The 26,169-nt window shown below is 38.4% G+C and overlaps 2 protein-coding genes and 1 long non-coding RNA gene across 3 annotated transcripts in view; 1 reads left to right on the forward strand and 2 right to left on the reverse strand.

The window, feature by feature from the left end:
• LOC124607425 (glycerol-3-phosphate phosphatase) overlaps positions 1–23,301 on the reverse strand; it is a 39,343-nt gene extending 16,042 nt beyond the window's left edge. The window contains exons 1-3 of the mRNA XM_047139752.1: positions 23,142–23,301; positions 22,902–23,062; positions 13,219–13,356 (exon numbers count right to left, since the gene is read on the reverse strand). Coding sequence (XP_046995708.1) covers positions 13,219–13,356; positions 22,902–23,062; positions 23,142–23,268 — 426 coding nt within the window. The 5' untranslated portion in view covers positions 23,269–23,301. The remainder of the gene's footprint in view (positions 1–13,218; positions 13,357–22,901; positions 23,063–23,141) is intronic.
• LOC124607427 lies at positions 14,680–22,221 on the reverse strand. Its single transcript, XR_006978830.1, has 3 exons — positions 21,503–22,221; positions 16,027–16,296; positions 14,680–14,813 (listed from the first exon to the last, which is right to left on the reverse strand). It is a non-coding gene; the product is annotated as an uncharacterized LOC124607427 (long non-coding RNA).
• A 335-nt stretch (positions 23,302–23,636) lies between the features above and the next one.
• Positions 23,637–25,963, forward strand: LOC124607426 (RISC-loading complex subunit tarbp2-like). Its single transcript, XM_047139753.1, has one exon. It carries the CDS (start codon positions 24,090–24,092, stop codon positions 25,044–25,046), a length of 957 nt encoding a protein of 318 aa, XP_046995709.1. The 5' UTR covers positions 23,637–24,089; the 3' UTR covers positions 25,047–25,963.
• Positions 25,964–26,169: the final 206 nt, after the last annotated feature.

Here is a 26,169-nt window from a genome sequence, read left to right on the forward strand (position 1 = left end):
AATTTTAATACCTACTCCGAATTTTTCTTTTGTTTCCTTTACTGCTTGCTCAATATACAGATTGAACAACATGGGGGAGAGGCTACAACCCTGTCTTACTCCCTTCCCAACCACTGCTTCCCTTTCATGTCCCTCGACTCTTATAACTGCCGTCTGGTTTCTGTACAAATTGTAAATAGCCTTTCACTCCCTGTATTTTACCCCTGCCACCTTTAGAATTTGAAAGAGAGTGTTCCAGTCAACATTGTCAAAAGCTTTCTCTAAGTCTACAAATGCTAGAAACGTAGGTTTGCCTTTTCTTAATCTTTCTTCTAAGATAAGTCGTAAGGTCAGTATTGCCTCACGTGTTCCAGTGTTTCTACGGAATCCAAACTGATCTTCCCCGAGGTTGGCTTCTACTAGTTTTTCCATTCGTCTGTAAAGAATTCGTGTTAGTATTTTGCAGCTGTGACTTATTAAACTGATAGTTCGGTAATTTTCACATCTGTCAACACCTGCTTTCTTTGGGATTGGAATTATTATATTCTTCTTGAAGTCTGAGGGTATTTCGCCTGTTTCATACATCTTGCTCACCAGATGGTAGAGTTTTGTCATGACTGGCTCTCCCAAGGCTGTCAGTAGTTCTAATGGAATGTTGTCTACTCCCGGGGCCTTGTTTCGACTCAGGTCTTTCAGTGCTCTGTCAAACTCTTCACGCAGTATCATATCTCCCATTTCATCTTCATCTACATCCTCTTCCATTTCCATAATATTGTCCTCAAGTACATCGCCCTTGTATAGACCCTCTATATACTCCTTCCACCTTTTTGCTTTCCCTTCTTTGCTTAGAACTGGGTTTCCATCTGAGCTCTTGATATTCATACAAGTCGTTCTCTTATCTCCAAAGGTCTCTTTAATTTTCCTGTAGGCAGTATCTATCTTACCCCTAGTGAGATAGGTCTCTACATCCTTACATTTGTCCTCTAGCCATCCCTGCTTAGCCATTTTGCACTTCCTGTCGATCTCATTTTTGAGACGTTTGTATTCCTTTTTGACTGCTTCATTTACTGCGTTTTTGTATTTTCTCCTTTCATCAATTAAATTCAATATTTCTTCTGTTACCCAAGGATTTTTACTAGCCCTCGTCTTTTTACCTACTTGGTCCTCTGCTGCCTTCGCTACTTCGTCCCTCAAAGCTACCCATTCTTCTTCTACTGTATTTCTTTCCCCCATTCCTGTCAATTGTTCCCTTATGCTCTCCCTGAAACTCTGTACAACCTCTGGTTCTTTCAGTTTATCCAGGTTCCATCTCCTTAAATTCCCACCTTTTTGCAGTTTCTTCAGTTTTAATCTACAGGTCATAACCAATAGATTGTGGTCAGAGTCCACATCTGCCCCTGGAAATGTCTTACAATTTAAAACCTGGTTCCTAAATCTCTGTCTTACCATTATATAATCTATCTGATACCTTTTAGTATCTCCAGGGTTCTTCCATGTATACAACCTTCTTTCATGATTCTTAAACCAAGTGTTAGTTATGATTATGTTGTGCTCTGTGCAAAATTCTACCAGGTGGCTTCCTCTTTCATTTCTTAGCCCCAATCCATATTCACCTACTATTTTTCCTTCTCTCCCTTTTCCTACACTCGAATTCCAGTCACCCATGACTATTAAATTTTCATCTCCCTTCACAAACTGAATAATTTCTTTTATTTCATCATACATTTCTTCAATTTCTTCGTCATCTGCAGAGCTAGTTGGCATATAAACTTGTACTACTGTAGTAGGTGTGGGCTTCGTACCTATCTTGGCCACAATAATGCGTTCACTATGCTGTTTGTAGTAGCTTACCCGCATTCCTATTTTCCTATTCATTATTAAACCTACTCCTGCATTACCCCTATTTGATTTTGTATTTATAACCCAGTAGTCACCTGACCAGAAGTCTTGTTCCTCTTGCCACCGAACTCCACTAATTCCCACTATATGTAACTTCAACCTATCCATTTCCCTTTTTAAATTTTCTAACCTACCTGCCCGATTAAGGGATCTGACATTCCACGCTCCGATCCGTAGAACGCCAGTTTTCTTTCTCCTGATAACGACGTCCCCACCCCGAGATCAGAATGGGGGACTATTTTACCTCCGGAATATTTTACCCAAGAGGACGCCATCATCATTTAATCATACAGTAAAGCTGCATCACCTCGGGAAAAATTACGGCCGTAGTTTCCCCTTGCTTTCAGCTGTTCGCAGTACCAGCAGATCAGTCAATCATCCAGACTGTTGCCCTTGCAACTACTGAAAAGGCTGCTGCCCCTCTTCAGGAACCACACGTTTGTCTGGCCTCTCAATAGATACCCCTCCGTTGTGGTTGCACCTAAGGTACGGCTATCTGTATCGCTGAGGCACGCAAGCCTCCCCACCAACGGCAAGGTCCATGGTTCATGGGGGGGAGGGGGGGGGGGTGCTGACTTCCATAATAAAATAAATTTAGAATCATAAACAGAACCAAAAAATTGTATTACGCTATCACATCTTTCAATACTGTGGTAGATATCATGTCACACTGTTACATAAACTGTATTAAGTACAAGCCATCAAACTGTCATACAAATGCTAAACACGGGACCAGTTCGAGAAAATTTTTTCACCCAAGAGACACTCCCATGTATGCTTTTGTCTATGTGAGTTTTCACTAGAAATTGTGGTATGCACTGTACACAAATCATGCACTTGGGTGCCACAATCAGCTTGGCAACCCCAAGTGACTGCTACTAATTTTGATACATCCAGCATAGAAATCTTACTGTTTTGGCACCTTTGGTGCCTCTCTCAGCTTAGGGCATCCAAAGTGGCAGCTCGTGTCACTTGGGCTTTAAACTGGCCCTGGCTACACAAATACTATAACAGTAAATGGGGGGAAAAAAAACTTGACCCCTGGGAAATACTTAAAAAAATGTGAGTACAATCAATTATCAAATATTTACAACTTTGACAGAAATCAAAGGTTTATGTATGTTAATGGAAAGGAACAAGATCAGGATTTAACATCAAACTGATGTAAGGGTCATTACAGATGGCTCAGCTAGAGAAGGGAGGCAGCTTTTGACCAAGGACTGTTACAAGAACTGATCTAGCATTTTTCTATTTTGCTTTAAGCACACCACAGAAAACCCACATGTGGTCAGCTGTTCAGAGAACAGTAATGCTTGCTTACAGCATATTACTCAATACAGTGATTTCACATGTTCATGGAATCACAATGAGTAAAATGAACTGTAAACTCCTCCACTACATAGAGTATAATTTCTCACTTCTTGTCTAAAATTATGAACATGTGGGTAAGTTCCTTCTTCAATACATGCACTGACTCATAAAGTTGAAAATATGTTGAAGTTCCACATGATACTCCTCCACAACAACAATATTTTGATTTGCTGATGATTTGTTAAAATGCTACAGACCTCTATAAATGAGAATATTTGTGAAAATGTCATAACAAAAGGAAAAATTGTAATAAAAAAACCAAACATGAGAGAGATCTGAATTTATTTCCAATAAATAGTTTGTTCGTAATACTATGGGTGAGACATGATTAATACATATGCACTATTGAGCTTTTTTTTTTTTTTTTTTTTTTTAAATAAACTGTAACTTTCTACAAATTTCAAAATTACATTTTGAAAATATGAATAGTCACAGGATGTTAACTGTCTTGAGAAATGATACAGTGGAAGGACTCCTAACTGTCAGCTATGACATTAATGCAAGAAATTCTTAAACTGTCAAAATGTGTGTACATAAAGATGAAAGAATCTGAAATTTTTTGGTTATTTAGAAATTATTTTCTCCAAAACCCTAATCCTAAATGTTCTAAAAATTTCATGGTACGTTAGTTGATCATTGTACTTAGGAAGTGTACAATCAGAATGGGCAATACTTGTCTGCACAAAATGTGAGAAATTTCCCAAACGTGATGCAGACACAAGTGATGCCTTGGTCTGAGTGTAACAGTTCTTTCCAGTAATGCCAAATATTACACCCTTCAGATGTTTCTAAACTCAGTTTGAGGACCAGGACCAAGTTAAAGGCAAAGTATGCCTAGCATTTAGAGAGGCCTATCAGGAGTTTGGTTTATTGGAAGGAGAATAGCACTGGGATGGCTTATTGCTAGAAGTCAAGCTGGTCTCCCTTTCAGAGCAATTGCTGTACTACCAAAAACAAGCAGTGCAGCAAATCCAAAGTCTCTATGGGAGAAATATAAGTAAGCCCCAGGTGAGGACATACCTGCCGAAGTCCATAGGGAAAGTCTGATACTGGAAATTAAGCTCCAATCAAACATTATCAACAAGGCTTTCATTATCTTTGAGAACAAGTGTATGGTCACGATACATAAAACTTTGCTGCAACTTCGCCTGCCTGCATCAGTTTGAGACCAACAAGGCATACTTTATGTTGATTATATCTAAGAATCCCCCCCCCCCCTTCATCCTCCCCATGAACCATGGACCTTGCCGTTGGTGAGAGGCTTGTGTGCCTCAACGATAAAGTCTGCTGTACCATAGGTGATGGAAGTCCAATCAAAAGTGGGTGACAGTGGGGCTATTTGTGGAACTGCACTGGCACGAGAATATCAACATATTCGGCCTGATGGAACTCGTGGAAATATTGGTCGGGCTGATGCCACCAGAATTCGACATCTCTTCTCAATATTTCACATACTAGCAGTGTAACCATGTGGCCAAGTACTTCAACAGGAACCCTCTTTGTGGGGAATGTGCAGGACCCCACACCTCACAAAAAGGTAGGTGGAAAAAGATGATATTGCCACAGTGCTCGAACTGCAGGGGCATGCATGTGGCCAGCTGATATGGAGTAGCATGTTTATTCTATAGACTAACATATTCCACTTCTAACCACTCAGGCTGATGAAAGATGTTCATAGAAACTGGAATAATTGTATAGGTAGTGTTAAGTGTGGAACATCCCACTGTGTGTGCTCTGGTTTTCCATATGTGCAGATTGGAAAAAAAAAAAAAAATTAGTTCAGAAAATTGAGAAAGTACAACAGCTGGTGCATGTCTAAACCTGCTACGGAGAGCCACTTATGATTTAGTGTCATGGCTTTGCGGTGCCTTGAAAGTCATGGAGCAAAGGCTGCGGACAATAAAGCATGTGCCAGAACAATTGAAGAATATATGGAAACTGTCATTCTGTAATGTCAAATAAAGAACAAGAATACACGTTGCAATCTATGTTGAGCTAGCAGTTCAGAGACTTGTTTCACCCTCAGCTGTAAATGACGTTGTGCGGTGGAAACGTTAGGCTTATAATACAGAAGAGGTTCTGCAAAAGTGACTATCTGAACAGATTTTAGCGCTCTTTCAGCATCCACCCACTACAAACGGTGAAGTGTCTCATCACAGTCTAGTGCATGGAGTGGAACCGCCATAGCTAAACCACATCCATCACACTTCATTTGGCATCCTAGTGCAAGATGTAAATCAGAAGTGCTAAAAGAAGAGAGCTTTAATAATAATAATAATAATAATAATAAAAAGAATTTTGAAGAATTTTGACTAAAACAATGGAAGAAGATATGACACTGTCCAAAGCAACCCAATAACTGAGGAAATACAACCGGTCACATGCCGTGACGTTGCCTGAACTAATTTGAATGTTTAAAAACAAAGAAGTTAAGTTTGGTTACGACAGCAGAAGAGTTCATTATAATAAAGAGTCAGGCAGAGGATGTTCGTTGACCATAGGAATGAGGTCAATAGTGAAAGATATTCACGTGCTTAAGTAACCTTTGGCACATGAGTGAAGAAGAATTTCATGAGTGGTACAACGAATTCCAAGTTGTGATTCTAGATTACAGCTGCAGCAGCAATCTGCTACAGCATCCCTGCGGTGGCTGGCCAGTAAGTCAACAGCACAGCTCCACTTCACAGTGCAACAGCCAATCAGCCCATTACTACCTAGACCATGCAAGACGCATAAGCATCCTCATGCAGTTAGCTGTAGCATGGATGATTAGGTGAGCTGTAAACAGCACTGACCTGATTTCTTTTATTATTATTATTATTATTATTATTATTATTATTATTAGTTGTTCATTCTGTGAATAGTTGAAAAGAAACATTTCACTGGCTTTGAGTAGTTAGGTCAGAATCTATTGACAGTGTTTTAAAAATGAGGATATACTTATTATTCTTAATGTTGCACACAGGTTGTACTAGGAAGAGAAAGGAATTAATAGCTCTCATTAAGGCTAAAAGGGAGGAATTAAAAAACTTTAACACGAACTTCTCAAGTTTAAAAACACAAGGGTAGGGAATAAAGACAGGAGTTACAGAGATAATTAAACAACGTGACTTCATGAATGAAGTTCAAGAACAGTTTTAAACAGGTAAACAACAAGATCCAACCAATAAAGGAATTGTTGACCCACGAATTCGGAAGTATACATAATCAAATCTCAAATACGCGAGGCCGGGTAGAGGCATTAGAACAAAACAAAGAATTTGGTGAAGTAATTAGTATTCCAAGCACTTTGATTAGTTTGGAGGAGCATCTGCAGGAGCTAGCTGAACAAACAGTACAAAGAGCAGGTTGAGTGTACTAGCACTGCCACCAATTTTTCAAGTGATACTGCAGATCACCAGAGGGAGTTTCAAAAGTTGTGGAAGAATTAGAATGGGATTCCAAACACCAGAACAATTTTAAGATGATTTGTCAGTTGAACGGAGCCTTTAGGAGAGAATTTATATGTCCTAGTGAATATACTAAAATGTATGATGCTCATAAGCCCAGGATAAAACATATTTTTTTTCATAATTAATATGTGAATGAGAAATTGAATTTTGATTTCACTACATGTCAAGAAAGAAGCTTACTAGTGGAGATAGTTATGTATGTAATTGGTTTATTTTTATGGCAATAAGTGTGTGAACATCAATGAATATGAAAAAAAAAAAAGCTCTGACCTGAGAACATGTATGTCGTAATATGCGAGGGCTATTCAGGAAGTAGGGAACATTTCTGTCTGACGCCACTAGGCGCTGCTGATCAGGTATATTTTGAAGTGTGCATGCTCAGCAGCTCAGTCGGCATCCATCCGTGACAGTGGGAACATCTCTGCATGTCTAGTTTTTTCGACATTCGAATTTAAATGTGAGCTGCAATCGAGAATCCCACCAGTTGTGAGGTGTGGTCTGTGATACAGTTTTTGTGGGCAAAAAACCTGAAACCTATAGAAATTTATCGTGAACTGTGCCAAGTGTACGGAAACAACTTCCGTACGGAAATGGTGCATTCGGTTTAAAAATGGCCGAACCAACATTCATGATGAAGAGAAGAGTGGACGCCCGACATTGTGACTGACGATCTACTCACTAAAGTTGATGAAACGATTCATGAAAACCATCGCTTCACAATAACGGAACTTTTGCTTTCTTTTCCACAAGCTTCACGGACTTTTTTGTTTGAAATTGTCACTCAAAAGCTAGGCTACCACAAATTTTGTGCACAACGGGTGCCCAAAATGCTTAAAGAGCTCCAAAAAAGAACAGCGAATGGGGGAAACATTGACATTTTTGGAGGTCTACCACAAACATGGTGATTCATTACTGGATCGAAAATTCATTACTGGATCGAATCGTAACTGGTGATGGGACTTGGGCGAAACACGTCAATTATGAGACAAAATTACAGTCCATGGAGTGGGGGCACACAAGGTCCCCCCAAAACCAAGAAAATGTTTGCAAACCTTGTCAGCAAGGAAGTTGATGGTGACAATGTTTTGGGACAGGCAAGCTGTGCTTCTTATTGATTTTCTCAAATGTGGAGCTACTATAAATTCTGCCCGGTACTGTCAAACTTTGCACAGCCTTAGAATAGCAGTTCAAAACAAATGCCGAGGAAAGCTGATGTTCGAAATTTTGTTTCTGCGCGACTGTGCCCGACCTTACATGGGAAACTGCACTAAAGAACTCCTTAACTTTTTTAAATGGGAAATTTTCCCTCATCCACTCTACAGCCCCAATCTTGAACCAAGCGACTTCCACTTGTTTCCCAGGATGAAGAACTGGCTTGCAACACAGCGCTTTCATGACGATGCTGAACTCCAGGCGAGCGTGACTCACTGGCTGAAGTCTCAGGTGGCAGAATTTTACGATGAAGGTCTTTCAAAGCTTGTCCACCGTTATGATAAGTGTCTCAATGTGTTTGGTGCCTACGTGGAAAAGTAGTATGTCAGTTGCTCTTTCAGATGTATATAATAAAATGTATTTCTTATACTTAGTTTTCTTTTTTAATGCCAAAACGTTCCCTACTTTATGAACAGCCCTTGTATTATGTGAACTACTGCCTTCTGGAAGGCATGCTACAATCCAGAGATGCACAATACTGGCTAATAAGAAGTGGAATATTTAACAGAAAGGAAGAAAGTAAAGACTTAAGTAGCATTTACATTCCTGACCCTGGTGGAGACTATTGTATACTGTGTAGGTGCAGCTAAAAATCATTACAGACGCAATGTGTCTCAAGTTCAACAGTCATCAAACTGCAGAAAACCCTAAGGTTTATTTTAAAAGGTGGGGAGGGAGGTTACAGTTTAACATCCCATCGACAATGAGGTCATTAGGGACAGAGCACAAGCTCAGATTAGGGATGAGCGGAAAAGGAAATTGGCTGTGCACTTTCAAAGGAACTACCCCAGCATTTGCCTTAAATGATTTAGGAAAATCATGCAAAATCATGGAAAATCTAAATCTGGATGGCCAGACACGAGTTTGAACCTCTGTTCTCCCAAATGTGAGAGGTTTATTTTAAAGCTGTAGGTTGAATTTTTATGATTTTATTTATTTACTTTATCACTTACCTGAGGTAAAAGCAAACAATGAAAAATCCAGGGTGAAATAATAACAATATTATGAAAAGAGTAGTTGCTACTCACCATCAAGGCAGAGATGCTGAATCGCAGATAGGCACAAGAAAAACACTGTCAAACAAATCTTTAGGCCAACAGGCCTTAGTCAGAATAGACACACACACACACACACACACACACACACACACACACACACACACACACACACACGAGACCACAGTCTCTGGCTATCAACGCTGGACTGTGAGCAGCAGTGCATCATGGGACAAACAATTCGGTGGTGTGGTGAGGAGGAGGAAGCGAGGCCACAGAGGGAGAGAGACAGCAAGGTAGGGCTGGGGGATGGTAAAGTGCTGCTTGCAGGATCATACAGACGAGGTGGGGTGAGGGTGGGGCAGCTAGGTGCAGTCAGGATGTTAGACGGAGGGCGGGGTTGGAGGGGGGGGGGGGGGGGGGAGGGGCAGCAGAAAAGTAGACAAGTAAAAAGACTGTGGGTGAGTTGGTGGAATAGAGAGCTGTGTAGTGCTGGAAAGGAAAGAGGAAAGGGGATAGGTGGGTAACGACAATGACTAATGAAGGTTGAGGCCAGGATGGTTATGAGGATGTAGGATGTATCGTAGGGTGAGCTCCCATCTGTGCAGTTTCAGAAAAGCTAGGGTTGGTGGGAAGGATGCACATGGCACAGGCTGTGAAGCAATCATTCAAATGAAGGATGCTGTGTTCAACAGTGTGCTCGGCAATGGGGTGGTCCAGCTGTTTCTTGGCCACAGTTTGTTGGTGGTCATTCATGTGGACAGACAGCTTGTTGGTTGCCATGCCCACATAGAATGCTGCACATTGTTTGCAACTTAGCATGTAGATAGATTACATGACTAGTTTCACAGGTAGCCCTGCCTTTGAAGGGATAGGTAATGTTCGTGACTGGACTGGAGTCGGTGTTGGTGGGAGGATGTATGGGACAGGTCTTGCATTTAGGTCTATTACAGGGATATGTGCCATGAGGCAACGGGGTTGGGAGTAGGGGTTGTCTAGGAAAGGACAAGGGTATTGTGTAGGTTCGGTGGGCGGCGGAATACCAATGTGGGAGGGATGGGAAGGATAGTTGATAAAAGATGTAGATGAAAACTGGAAGTGATGTTTAGGTAGTTGTTACGAGTGAAACTTCCCACTATGCATTCTCTGGTTTTCCATATGTGCAGATTGGGTGCAAAAGAAGTCAGCTCAGAATATCAACAAGTTACAATGGTGAGAGCATATCTGCATCTGCTGTGGAGGGCTGCTTATACTTTGGGATTGAAGCTTGGTAATGCCTCATAAGTCATGGAGCAAAAAATGTGGATGATAAACGGCAGAACAATTGAAGAATATATGAAAACTGTCATTCTGTAATGTCCAGTCAGTACATGAATGCATGTTGTGATCTATTTTGAGCTACCAGTTAAGATAGACCTGTTTTACCTTTAATTGCAAACAAAATTGTAGAGTGGAAATTTTAGGCTTATAATACAGAAGAGTTACCTCAAAGGTGGCCAGGTCATTTTAGTAGCTTGTATAGATCACATATCTCTTTCAGCAAGTCCCACTGCAAAAGGTGAAGAAGCCTCACATCACGGTCTAGCAGCACTGCATAGCAGGTTCATTACTACAAGTAACTTTTAAGAACAGAGACCGCAAGACATCTGTAAGTTAAAAGATGGCACCTAACAACCAGATCATGCATGGAGTGGAACACATCATAACAAAAGCACATCCATCACACTTTACCGAAAAAAGGTGCAAATCCTTCCTGGAGATGCACCAGGGCCAGTTGGCAACAAGCTTGAAGAGTATGAACACCAGCAAGCAGTAGAAACCTCGATAGGAAGCCAGCAACACAGCAACAGGTGGCCGTCAAGACCATGTCATGCAACAGCAGCAGACACTGGCCGGCAGCAGTGGTTAGATCACACCATCTTCCAATGAGAGTAGGGGTAGTGCACTATGTAGCGCAGACTGCCAGCTGCACCATCAGGACTGCAGGAGGACCAGGGCTGCAGCATACTGCGACAGTGCAAAATTGACTGCAGCCAACTGAGAAGAAATTGCGGAAATGTACCAAGAGACTACAATTCCTTGCCCCAGACAGGCTCTGGAGCGAACTGCTCAAGACACCATGCATACACTAGCTAACAAAATTGGTGAGCTAGTGTATGGAGTGGTGAACTGTCACATCAGCAACAACCATACACCAGCACCACTGCCCACCAGTGTATGTAGCAAACATCAACCATCCATCAATCAACCATAGTAAATTCATTATCCTTTCCATCTCAGAATATGAGATTCATGTAATGACAGTACCAAAACCCATTTCACCCAGTTAGTCTGAAGCAAATGTCTTAGACCAGAAAAATTCACCCACTCTGCCTTTAAGGAAATGGCATCCACCTTGAGAGCAGCAGCAGCCACAGTTGTCATGGTGCCTTAAAGTACTTCCACATCCCACAGATGCCCAAGTCAATTTCCCACAAATGCCCAAGTCAATTTCCCCTACAGCAAAGTACTGCCTTCACTGACCTGTGTCTGTGGTGTAGTGCATCTTGATGACCCTTTGCTTACTGTAGCTGTAATTATTGATGATGTTGGGTCAACATGGGAAAACATGTACAGCCTCATATTCAATGCTGTGCGATAATCAGTATGCTCTAAAACACTTGCACTTTCACTAGCATCATACCCTGCTGTTAGATCCGCCAGAGGTAGTTGCCTATCCCACTTTACAGAGGGGGCAAGCCTCTGACAACATGCTGTTATGAGGCACGGACATACAACACCTTGTCACCTACTCGTGCTTTCACCATCATTCAACCACTTTCCATTGGTGTTTACGACAGTGGCATGAGAACAGCCAACCAGCTTTGCCATTTCCAAAATGGTCATTCTTAGGCACTGGGTCATAGCGATCCGCCCTTTGTCGATGTTAGTGCATTTCCCCATTTATAGTTTGTATTGTCCTTAGAATGATTTCCCATTCCCCTCTGCTCTATTTATACATTTTTCTTACCACAACAGATGACCACACTACTGCTTGTTGCTCATGCTTTTTTCTATTCCTTTCACGGGTTCTGATTGGACAATTTAACTAGCTTCGTGTTTCCTAATTTCATTAACTTAAACTCTGTGAACTTTGCTTCAGAGATGAAATACAGTACAAATATGCTGCATTTGAATTTTAAAGGCCAGCTTTCCTATTATGCATGTTTTATATATATGAATACATTTGGAGATTTTCAATGTGGAGCTCTCAAACAATAAATCTAAATTAACTGCAGAGAAATTCATTTAGATATATTTTTATTCTCAACCTACTTTTTGAGACATAACAGCTGCCATTTCTGATCTATCTTTGACTAGAGCTCATTATAATAATTCTAGAGTAGTTGTATTTCACCCTCTTCTTTTGCTCCTGCTGAAGTCTCATGACCAGCCTATCCTAAAATATCTTGCAGTGACATTTCTCTACCTTTCTTCTCGACTCCAACAATCATAATTCTCTTCCAGTTAAGGAACTGTTATGTTTAAAAGCTCAATATTACAGCCTTGCAGTTTTATCAGACCAGGAATAGTTGCAATGGTGGTAAGAATACATTTTTCTTCTATCTTATTCTACACAAATTACAAAAATACACTGTATGAGTAATATCTCCATAGCTTTACCTAAAATTACTCTGTGGTTATCAATAACTATTTCATAAAGTAACTTATCAGATTATAAACTATTTTTAAAAAATTAACAATTATAGAAAGGCTATATGCTAATTGCCATAAAAATGACTTGCTGAGTTGCACACAGGAACAATGGAAAAACTGTTAATATTAAGCGTTCGGCCAAAGCCTTCATCAGAAAATAAAAACACACACACACACACACACACACACACACACACACACAAGTATATCCTGCATACACACATGACCACTATCTCTGGCTACTCATCAAAGACATGTTTCAGTTCAGTCTGGCCTGAGTAGCCAGAGATAATGGTCATGTGTGTGTGACATGTGCTTGTTCATGTGAATTCACGTGTGTTTTTCTTTTCTGATGAATGCTTTGGCCAAAAGATTAATGTGCACGTCTTTTCATTGTGCGTGTCTGCTACTCAATGTATCATTTTTACAGTGAATAGCGCCCTATCCTTTCCGTAATTGTTGATATTCAAACCTGGACTTTCCATGGTCTTAAAAAACTAATACAGAAAAAAAAACTTTTATGGCATTCAGTTCCTTGTGAAAAAAAAAACACGAATACCACATTTTTAATATTCAACTGACCAACTAAAAAGACATCTTTAATTAATAATTACCCCAACTTCAGTATGATGAATTCCCACTTTATCCAACTCCTTGGTTATGCCACTTGTGCCAAATACATACACCTTCTTCTTAAATCCTATGTCATTTAAATAACGTGCTGATAGATATGAAGATGACAGAATTTCCTCCTGCAAAAATGATCAACAATAAGTCATTACATTTTTAAATAACTAACATGTACCTAGCCTATTACAACACATTTTCATCTGTTGGAAATAAATTGTCAAATCTGTATATCATTTGTATGTACGATTATGAATGTAATCTGCAAGTCCTTGTTCAGCATAAATTTAAGAATACATAATACTACAAGAGGTATCTTTTCTGTTCACTGGCAAATAACCAAGAGAGAATAACTAATTATACTGCACTGTTCATGACCTTTTCTTCTTTCCTTGTATTTACGACTTAAAAGAAATTCCCTGTGCAGACAACAGACTCATTCTTGTGTCAAATACTGGTTCTCTAAATTCACCATCAGCTTTTAAAAAAATAAAAATTAAAAAAAACACACAAACAAACTTGCCTTTTTTAACAATTTCTTGGTGTTTTCTGAGCATGAACATTCTCTCCTACTTAACAACATTAAGCTGGAATTTCTTCAACATTTTCCAGACTCAACCTTGATGGGAATTATAAATACGTGACAAGTATTTTAGAATATGTTAAATGAGAGATGTACACAGGCTTCTTAACAGGTACAAAACTTTCCCAGAACTTAGTTAAATTGCGGTCATTTATTCATATTTGCTGCAACTGATTTTGCTTGTTCACTGTAATCGGAATCACTTTGTAAGATTACTGTTAGATATCCTTTTTTATGTGCCTGGAACCAAAGACCCATTGCCAATTCTACAAGTCAATAATCTTGCACTTTTTTTCCCTATCTCACCATGAGTGTCCACTTATATTTTGAAGTTAATTAGAAATTTGTTACAACTATGCCAGGATACCACTGCTACCTGAGATTTAAACAGGTATTAAGCTGTCTAGTTTCCACCCTCACAATTTCTGGCCCAGTCTGCATCACAGTAAAACTACAAGTATCATAAGTCAGTTCTCTGCTTTGGAAAAGAGTAAATTTTTTTAACACAATGAGAGAAATTGTAGCAACGAGAAAAAGTTTGTTGTTCAGTTATGCTGTTCTATGTAAAACTGTTGTAAATTGTCTATAGTTCATTAGTTAATGCATCACGTGTTTTATCTTAGTTAAATAATCTCACATTGCATTTACACTGAACTAATCCCACTTGCTTTATTCCTAAATCTAACATTAACATTTTTGCTCTCTGGAAAGGGAGATAATATGTACAGGCAATACTTTAACATCTTTGATCCAGCAAAATTTCACTGCACCACATACTTGTCTTCGTACCTGATGATGGCGTAACAGCCGAAAACTGGTTTGTGCAACAAATAATAAATGTTTTAAATATTACACATTACACCAGTGTTGTGTGTGTTTCATTCATAATGTATAAAATATTCTACCAAGAATCAACAGAACAGTCAATAAATGTGACATTGTAGTTCTGCCAGAGACAGCTAAGGACTTGGAAGAGCAGTTGAACGGAATGGACAGCATCTTAAAAAGAAAAAAAGAAATAATAATAAATCAGCAATAAAGCTGATAATTTATAAAATAAAACACCTACAAAAGCAAGATAAGGATAATGCAAAGTAGTCTAATTAATAAGTAATGCTGAGAGAATTAGATGAGAAAACAAGGCACTTAAAGTAGTATATGAGTTTTGCTATTTGGGGAATAAAATAACTGATGAGACAGAATAAGAGAGGAAATAAAATGTATACTGGCAATGGCAATAAAAGTATTTCTGAAGAAAAGGGAATTGTTAACATTGGATATTTCAAAGTATTAGGAAGGGCTGTACCATGTCAAATCAACACACTCATCTACCTCACCATTTTAGATTTGGCTAAACTTTGAAATACTCATAGTGGGAACTGAGACTAATAAAAATACCAAATTTTAATTTTTTATCTCAAACCTTTTCTGAATTATGTCTACATAAAGTTTAAAACTTACCAAAAAAAGCATGAACAAACTCTTTTTAAATCACTCCAGAGCAGTCCTAACTAAACTATTTCTAGTTGGGAAAGGTGTCATTTTGCACTTTTTTAATGCTCTTTCCATTGATATACAACACAACACAGGTTCTAATTAAGTTTTTTTTTTTCAAAATACAAACTGAAATTTTGATTTAATTTATTTCCAAGAAGTGCATAATTTAAAATTTTTCAAATATTTCCATAAATACTTAGACTGTTATAAATCACATGGCAAAATATAATTATTGGTTGATGATGGGTTCATTGTTAAAAAGATTATTCCTTATCTTGTTTTTCACTAACATACCCATTTTGAACAAACCAACCATTAACAAATAGGAATTTAGTTAAAATATACAGAAAGGTAACTAAAAAAATCGTAAATATAAAAATATCACCATCTTAAAACCAATCAGAATATTCTATAATTGATTTAAGCTGACCACTTATCTTAATTATATACAATTTAAACTAAAACAATTAATTGATAAAACAAAAAATACTGAACAAGGGACCTACAACTACAAATTGAAATAAGATATGAAAAAAGAATTGCTATAATACCTCTGGCTCATAATGTTTGGACCTACAACTATCAAATACAAAAGAATTAAATACATGATGCTTGTTTTTGAATAATAGATATCTATATACACATAAATGTAGTACAGCCGGTACTAATGATAATTTTTTAAACTGCTATCTATAAAATATAAATTAACACTAACCTTAGGAAAAATTAAGTTTTGAGTTGAAACCAGTTAACCAAAAACTGACATCCACAGGACATCTGCATATGTATGACATGAGACTGATGTAGCTGGCCCACATGGATGAAAAAAAAATTATTTTCACTTCATCAAGTTCTTCCTTTTTTTTCTAAAATGTACCAAAGCCACCAGTTTTTGTCATACACAGTGGTAATGTAGACTGATATGCCTTGTAACTTCAGTTTGTCCGATGTGGATGTTACCTCCCCTTCCAAGCCTGCACATCGTCTGAAAAGTGCTTCACTAGTAATTTTCAAACAATGGAAACTATAGGTAGGAACATCAACAGTGTAGGAAAAGACAGATTGTTACTTACCGTAAAAAAGACACATCAAGTCGCAGACACACACAATTAAAAGACAATTATATAAAGCTTTTGACCACAGCCTCCATCAGTAAAAAAAAACACACACACACACACACACACACACACACACACACACACACACACAACAAAAAAATCGTCCATCACAGCATCTCAGGGTGGGATGCAAGCAGCAACCTAGAGAGAAGGTGTGGAAGTGGAAGGGATGATAGTGTAAAGTTTGAGGGGGGAGACAAATGCTGTCTGGTGGAGAGTTCATTGATGATATCTTCACGAGATCCATTCAGGCCCAAGACACCCCATCTTTGTTTCTTCATAACTTCAACACCTTCTCCCATCCGCTTCCTGTGGTCCTCCACAACCCAGTGTGCCACTTTCCTAGATATTGACCTCCTCCTCTCTAGTGGCTCCATCTGCACCTCTGTTCACATTAAACCCACCGAACACCAACAGTATCTTCATTTTGACAGCTATCATCCCTTTGACACCAAAGAATCCCTCCCCTACAGCCTGGCCACCTGCGGGCTGCCTATCTGCAGTGACAAAAACTTCCTTGCTCAGCATGCCATGCTCAGTATGCCGAGCGTCTCACAAAGGCCTTCACAGACAGTCACTGTCCCCCCAACATAGTCCACATAAAGATCTCCAGAGCCATTTTCCCTCACACCCCCACGAACCAGCCACAAAGCAGTCCCCCCTTAACCACTCAGCACCACCCCACACAGGAACAACTGAACCACATCCTTCACCAGGCATGTGTGCGTGAGGTGTGCTATCTTCTTTTGTGTTTTTAATTGCCTCTGTCTGAAACTTCACTAGTAATTTTGATGTATTGTTGGGAATGAATGCACGAAACTGCTGTGCCCCTTTGATTGTCGATGCTTGATCAAGCCACTTTTTTAAGAATATTTCTGAAGCCACATAATCTTTAGTGGAACAGGCAAGATCTATTTGTATTATGTTAGATGCTGCCCATTCAAACAGATCTTGTGTGATTTGGATCTGGTTGTGGTATGGCCTTTGCAAACTTGCACAAGCTGCGATTCTCTTAACGGAACCCCCTACGCCATAACAAGGCCCTTCCCCATGTGCCGTGGCTGAAAAGTGGGGCTCAACTTTTACATGAAAGTTTTCCTATGTACATAAAGTTTCAGAAAGTATTTCTTATTTTTATATTGAGCAGCAGAGCCATCTGAAAAACATTACTACTTTTGAGGAAGCTTTTGAAATTTATTTGTTACATACAAAATTAGATTATTTTGAAAGGTGTAAACAATAGTTGTATTGCACTCGAGGCAATCAGAAACTATGACAAAGCTCCCATGTTCAATTCTGTCTGCTGTTTGTAACAAGTAACAAACTAACAAAACGTATGTATAGTAATCTGTTGGCTTATCCAGTGGTAACTCCGAGCTTCATCCTGTATAACTCTATTATAATTTTCTGAAATATCTTTTAACAACAAATTTTGATTAATTATTTTCTTTTGTGGCATTAAGGATTGCTCTTTGCTGCTTGGCAATGAAGACATGCCAAACTAAAAAGAACATCTTGCTATGGAATAAACCTATAAATTCCATGGAAGTTTTCTGTACGATTTCCAAGTTATTGTAATCAACTGAGGCCCAATGGCAGAACTGAACTTGTTCAATTAAATTTTCATCCAAAAGTCTTGTAAAATTTTATGTATTACATTTTCCCCTGGGCTATATTTGCAATTTACCATGTTGTTTACATTGGCATTTTACTGTACTGCATTTACTTTGGCATTTTCTATCAGTAATTCTGTGTTTTGAAGAGATGCGCACACACACACACACTGTGTGTGTGCCATTCTGTCCAACTAATACACAATGTTTTAGCCGTAACTCAGCAAATTTAGAGAAACCTATTTTTAAATTTGTAAGCTTCTTTAAGGTTACACAAATTAAGTATTGATGATATTTTTGTTTTACTTTTATTTGGTCCAGTAATTGTCATACGATCTTTGATATTTAGCACTGACCAGCTTATTCCAACTTTTTCATAAAATGGATGTACAATTTTACAGTTTCTACTGGTAAACATTCCCCTGGTTTTAGATCTGGACCATTTTTGTTCCAAAATTTTTTCGGATTCCCGAACAGTGTAATTAGCAGCATTAAATTCACTCATTATCTTCCTGATACTCTACTTTTTAGGTAACCTTGTAAGATTCAAGTTTTTTTGCTCTGTTTGTATAATTTAAAAGTTAGTTTTGAGATTTTGGAGAACAGATTCTCAATATCAATACCATTTTCTGAAGAAGAAATTTCAGCAGCAATAGAAAGTTTACATTTCACTGATGACGAGATATTTTTAACTTTTGCTTTGGCACAGTGCTTAGATGTTATTTTTTTTTTCTTATCAATTCAGGACTAGCCCAGTTCTTAAAGTAAACAATATGGAGACTACAATGTGATGTTTATTGGCAATTTTTTCAAACGGACTAAGGTACAGATCTGTCTGTCTCCCCACAACAAAACTTTTTGAATATCACATTTGTTGGCTTCACCAACTCACAACCAAATTGTCCTATTCCAATCTGTCCTATACCTCGAGCTAATTTACAGATCAGTGTCATCAAGACCAGTTTGGAGAAAAAAAGAGAGAGTGCATGCACCAAAAGGTGACATGACAGCAGCCATTAACATAAGTCCCTGGCCAAACCCGATGACTCATACTGAATATTTCTCTTGACCTGAAGAATCTTCAGCATCTTTATCAATGATTGGCTCTGTATTTTTACCTGAGTTATATCTTTCCCACATTCATCACAAATCATGGCGCCATTAGGCATTCATGCTTTGATATTTCTCTCTCTCTCTCTCTCTCTCTCTCTCTCTCCCACCCCCCCCCCCCATCTCTAATGAAATAATTTGATTTCTTCAACGGATTACAGCACTGTACTTTCTACAAGTTTAACACCCTGATACAAAAATCACTTAAGACACTCCATCAATTAATAGTTTCACTTGTAAATGAACTATTGAAAATACTGCTTCACCACCTATTGGTGAAGCTGTTATTAAAGAAGGCTTGCCTGTTATTTACTTGTTACTTTCACTTAACTGAAGCTGTTGTCATTGGAGATCTGCCTGTTCTCTATTTGGTAGCCTTACTCAACTTAAGTTGTTACTAAAAAAGGCCTGCCTGTTGGTATTTGGCAATTTTACTTAACTGAAGCTGTTATTATTGAACACCTGCCTGTTCTCTATTTGGTACTCAACATACAGCAGAGATGCTCAGTCACTGATATTGGAATATTGTTATATTCTATCATGGATTTTCCATTGTTTGATTTGTTCTCTATTTGGTAATTGGAAATATGGAAGCGTCCGATCCCGCCTGTCTGCTTTGACCCATGACGTCACAAATATGGGGGAAACGACCATAAACCACGATTCCAATATGGCGCATATAAAATTGGTACGTACACATTATGAGGACAAAAATACATCGAAAAACAAACACACACACTTTCCACAAAAGGCCTAATGACACTAACAGGAAAAGCACGGGAAATGGGGTGTTTCTGGGTGGGGGGCAAATAAATATGAACAAATTTAGACACCCACCCCCATACAAAACCACACAAAACAACGAAAAAAACCTACATCACAAAACTCCCCAAATACCACTAAACACAATATCATCTGGAATCGGACACTTCCCTTGACCTATATAGCTCAACAGCAACTCCCGATCCCATAAATTAGGATCAAACACTTCCCTTGGCCTATATAGCTCAAAAACATCTCCCGATACCAATATCAACATACACAGCCACACATTGGGATCGAACACTTCCCTTGACCCGCACACTGTTAATTTTATCTGTCATATACATTCCTGAACAAAAACAACAACCAATTAATTTTACTAGAATTATCACACGATGTACAGCGAACAACACTAAATTAACCTTTACACAAAATCATTAACTCACTGAAACGATTTCCACTACAAACACAGCCGACACTTGAACAATTCTGGATAATGAGCAAAAGGTAACTGATCCCATTACACCACACAAACGAAAACCCTGAACACACCACCAGAGAGCACAACAAACCACAACACGACGACATCTACAAACACGCCACACTCACAAACCAAACTCTGCGCCGTCATGACGTCCGACACGAAAACACCCTTACGTAATGGGTCAAAGGCGGCGTGTGGGATCGGATGCTTCTGTCAACCCAACTATCCATAATTTGGGTTAGCTGAAACTTTTGTTAATCAAGGCCCACCTGATGTTATTGCCATATTATTGAGATCTGATATCTTTCTCAATCTGTGTTGTAATTAACTGAAATTTTGATTCCCAAAGGCCTACCTGTTTCAGAGGTATTTAAGTCAATAAGGTAGGGCACATGATGGTACATGGGCCCTAACCTTTCACCTTGCATCCCTTTAGCCATAACTGTAGGGTTCAATATAAAGTTCCACTAAAATATATTTGATAAAAAATGGTTCAATGTTTATGCTAATACAATGGTGCACTATAATGACTTAGAAACACTAATATTAAAGTTCAATTACCAACCACAGAAGGAAGAAATACAGAGCACATCCACTCAGCAAAGACTCTTAGCCACTGAATCATTAGACAGACAGTAAGTGCATGGCTGGAAGCAGGCTGTGCTTGTTTCAACTTCTTCACAGTCTGCACGCACAGGCAGAAATCAACCTGCTCAGCCTGCATACACTAGCCTGATATGTATAAATGGAATGTGCATTTTGATTAATCTGTTTGGACCAGAATTACCACATCAATACTTACACTTTTCTCTTTGTTAATCCTTAACTCACATGGTGACTTTTCTGTAACACATACTACGAGGTGTGGTCTCTGAGACCCCTATCTTTAAACCAAGATTTAAGATGTAAATCATTTGAAAATTTAATTTGTTATATAAGATTTATAGTTACAACTATATAACTGTTGTTTAAATACTCCTTGTTGACTTTACTGCACTAAATACAGCCAACAGTATTTTTTTTTTTTTTTTTTTTCAAGCAATCGCATACTTTTAAGTTTTTTCAATAGTACACAAAATGAACTGTTGGAGAACTGAATTTTACCTTCTGAAAAATTATGGTATCTCTGTAGAATGCAAATTTTCGCACAAAACTAATTTCCCGGGATTAAACTTGCATATAAAAACTGAACTCAATAACCAGAGAAAGACTGCAAAATTAATATTCAGTACTGAGATCTACATCTTTCTTTGACACCATTCAGAACACATTTAATTTTAACTAACACTTCATATATTGTTGGAGAAACAGAAAGGTCCTCATCTCCATTGTCCCGAAGTTCTTCCGCTGAAAGGTCCTCTTGTTCGCTAACAGAACTGTGGTCACTGGCTATTGAAAAACCACTGTCTTTTTCATCTACTTCTTGTTCTATCATTGACATCATTCTCCATCCATTGACTAAAAATTTCATCGAACTTGGAGTGTGTAAAACTGTCGCATTCTTGATAACACAAACACATTTTGTACTGAACTGATGAAAGCAGGCGCTTAGTTCACAAGGTGCGGTCTAGGAGACCACATCACATGTCAACAACACATGTAAACAAAAATCAAATAAGGCAATAACGCAACTGACAATAATAATTATTTGTAGGGTTGGTGATTAAATGAGGATAGGTGATGTATAAAAACGTTCCGACGTGAACGACCTACGAGTGCGACTTGGAAAATTCTGGCGCTGTCTGAGAGACCACACCTCGAGAGTTAACGGATAAAGATAGTTTTGGTCAGACTGGGGCTATAGTTAAACACAAGAGTCAGGAATAATTGTGTTTAACACGACCACATCAGCTTCTCATAATCATATTTGGCATGCGATTTACAGCAGCACTAAGTATTTATGAAAATATTTTGAAAACTTAAAATTATGTTTTTACGAGAAAAATTAAAATTTCAATTTGTATTTTGAAAAAAAAAAAAAAAAACATTTGTTATTACAACTTATGGTGTAGTGTATATGACTGGAAAAAGCATAAAAATGATGCAGATTTACACCTTACCCAGCTCTCCAGTTCAATCAGGACAGCTCCTAGAGCTGTTTAAATAGGAGTCCATTCACGCTGTTTGGGCAAGTTTTTGAAAATTTTACATAGCCATATTTCACAAACCATTTTCAGATTAAAAAATTGAGATTTGGTATATTTCTTATTCTCAGCACCCACTGTGAGTAAGGTGAGGTACTGAATACAAATGTGGTGTAAAGAAATTTCTGGCATCACTTGACTGAAAGACACAAAAGATCGCCAGTTTAGTATAGCAGGAGGCGTGTAGGTTGTGAAAGTTGTTGAAGGGGACTATGAGATGCATACAGTAAGCAGGTTCAAAGTTATTCCGAGAGGGAGAAAACTGCGTAGCATCGAGTAATGTGGAGAGAGATAGCAAACCAACCTTCAGGCTGAAAGTAAGAACATGCTATACATTTAAATTTTAACAACAAACTTACTTCTGACGCTACGAAGCCTAGCTTTCTAAACTTATCTATATACTCCTCTCTACTCTTTGTGCTGTTGTTTGTAACGTAGAAAATTTTTTTCCCGAGGTTCCTAAACGTGTTCAAAGCGATGTTTGCACCTGGTATAAGCTCAGAGCCGAGCCACAGCACACCTGAAACACGAGACTGTGGTTATGAAGTCATCGAAATGCTGTAGGGTATAGTGATTTGTCAAACGTGTTTAGATTTTACCATCACAGTCTGTCAAAATAGTATCAAATGAGTTAATAAAGCTTTTTATATCGTGTTTGCCCAAAGATGTCAAACATATTGTTTTCATTGTGCCCTTGGCCATGCAAACACAGCCAATTGATGTCATGAATACAATGAATTTCCGCGGAAAGAAATGACAACTGCTCAGTCATTTAACGCACAGGTGGCCATAGTTTTGCACAATACATGGATATATTTCTGACAACTTAATAATGTTTTAATATATTACCAATGCGCCAGTTTATAAATGTCTTTACGCTATTTACTTCCACAGAGAGGATCGTGTTGTAGAAAAAACTAAACGTTCCAAAAAATAACATTGTGAAACAAAATAAAAAGAGTCTGCGTGAGGAAAACACCGCCGTTCTCTCATTTTCTCATGCGACACAATTTCCGGAGTTAAAAAGAAAAAAAATCGAATTTCGGATACGGTATTTCGCCTGAAATGGGTTTTCTAGAGCGATCGAATATGGCGTCTGGAAATCAGCTGTTCCAACTTCTAATTTAGTCAGCACAATTGCTACTTCTATTTAATTACAGATTAGAGGTAGACAATTCTGTTAAATATTTCCAATTGTCCTTCACCGCATAAAAAGTCACTGCATTCAGACTAGCTGGAAACTTCCATATGTAACCAGAAACCCAAGGATGTTTCAAAAACCGTGTTTACATGGGAGCGAAAATCGATTGTAGAAGTGAAAATCTGGCAGCTAAACAGCATTTGCAGAATAGGTTTTCGAAGTCTTTTCACCAGTAACGAAAGGCGGTTTTGGGAATCCCATGTAAACATACCGCAATGTTGTTTATCTATTTGCGCCACTTGCATTTCCTCCCGCTCGCCGCGCCCTGTCAATTGTGTGAAGAAAAGTGCGCTTGTCTTTGCAGATAAAGTGAAGGGCGAATGTTTGTTGAAATAGGTAGACCAAAATGAATCAGAAGACGCCTGTGTCAGTGTTACAAGAGCTAATGATGAGAAGAGGATACACTCCGCAATACGAACTTATTGTGGATGGTACAGGAACTCACGATCCAATATTTAAATACAAAGTTACAGCTGCTGATATTACAGCAATCGGTGATGGTAGAGCTAAGAAGGAAGCGAAACATGAAGCTGCAAGGAAGGCGTTGTTACGACTCAACCAACCAGATCCTGCTGTAAATGTTGCTGAGGTTGAATCACCATACAAGGATAAAACTCAGGAAAATTCTGTTGGCTTGCTAATTGATTTGTGTGTTGGACATAACTTACCGCCGCCTGAGTTTGATCTTCTTAAAGACGAAGGACCAGCTCACGCCAAGCAGTTTACCATGTCGTGTACCGTTTCAAAGAATCAAAAGATTGCAACAGGCCGAACGAAAAAGCAAGCCAAACAGCTCGCAGCTCAAAAGCTGTATCAAAAATTGAGGGAGTCTCTGGGAGATATTCCACCGGTTGAAGCAACCAATAGTAGTCGCCAAATCTCGGAAGAAGAGTTACAGAAAAAGTTAGATCTTCTTGGGAAATCGCCATTTGCCAGCAACTATTCTAGTAGCAATAAAAGTTACGGTTACAAGCTCCCAGAGGTAATACATTTGCTGAAGGAACTGCGCAGTGAGACTCTAGAAAAGCTTAGGAGTGGTAAAGTTGAAATTGATAGCAGTGCACTAACATTAACGGAAGCCATAGCAAAAGAACTGAACACAAAGCTGCAAACAACAACAACATTGAAATCCATACAGAAGAAGGGTGAAGAGGAGAAACACCTTATAGTTCTGAAAATGGAACTGGATATTACACTTGTTCAGTACGGAAAAGGATGTACAACAGAAGAAGCTACACAGAACGCTGCTGCAGCTCTGTTAAGGAATCTGCTCCTTCTGTCAGCAGGAAGGAGATCTGGGTGAACTGTTCTCATAAAAATAGCCATCTGCCCCTCCAATGATGTTTGTTCTCCGGCCAGTCACCTTTGTGCCTCTCTTTAACAAGAAAATTGAATTAAGTATACTTATCTTCATCATTTATTTGTATCTAATTTCTTCTGTCTGTACTTTCAGTAAGGATATTGTAGGTCACCTACACCATTAGCTCACTTTACATGACTAATGTAAACAAATTTAAATGATGATTAACAATTCAACCTTATATAGGGGTGTATGTTGTTTACTGACAAGGGCTCTTCACAGTAGTCAAAAATAGCTTCACAACATCAATAAGTAGATTATCATTTACTACCAGATTTATCTAAAAGTTTCTAAATAAAATTTCAGCAATGGTATAGAAACTGTCTAGAATAAACATTTTTTTTAATGCCACCACTTACCTGTAGCATCAACTAATTATTGAATTCTGGTCCAGTAAGTAATTATATTGGTTGTGTTTGTGTAAAGACAAGACATTACATGTATGCGGTGCTTTGTCAGCGTTAACAGATACTACAAATAAATGGACACAAACTGTAATTACTTGTGTCTGATATATAGTTTATGTAGTTGCAAGGTAATGAAATGTAGGCCTTTGTTTTTAGCACAATTCAGTATAATAGATGACACTTTTCCATAAATTTCCCCACTGAAACTGTTTGTTTCATTTGTGTGATTTATTTCTTTGGAATTTAGTTTATTAGAAGATTTTGATGTCTGAGTGTGAGAGGGAAGTATCTGGTGGAGAACAGAGACCACACTATCCTGCATGGTGACAGATTCAAGGTGAACATTTTTATGATGTGATCTAATGCAGAGAACAAGGACACCAATAGTAGTTTTGTAATTATGTTTGTGAGATTATGTAAATTAAAATGATCAATATTATTTATATTAGTGGATAGCAGGATTAATATTTTCTTTATTTGTTGAGGCACAGCCTTTTATGCAGGCTGAAAAAGTAGGACTATTTAAATAATTTTTAGGTGCAAAGAAAGTAAAAATGGGAACAGATGGGAGTTTCATATTTCAATCTACATAGTCAAATATACATTCATTTAATCGTCATGTTCCACAGCTACCATCAAGGAGAACCTTCATGAATGTG

The sequence above is a fragment of the Schistocerca americana genome, chromosome 3 (genome assembly GCF_021461395.2).
Source record: "Schistocerca americana isolate TAMUIC-IGC-003095 chromosome 3, iqSchAmer2.1, whole genome shotgun sequence".
NCBI lineage: Eukaryota > Metazoa > Arthropoda > Insecta > Orthoptera > Acrididae > Schistocerca > Schistocerca americana.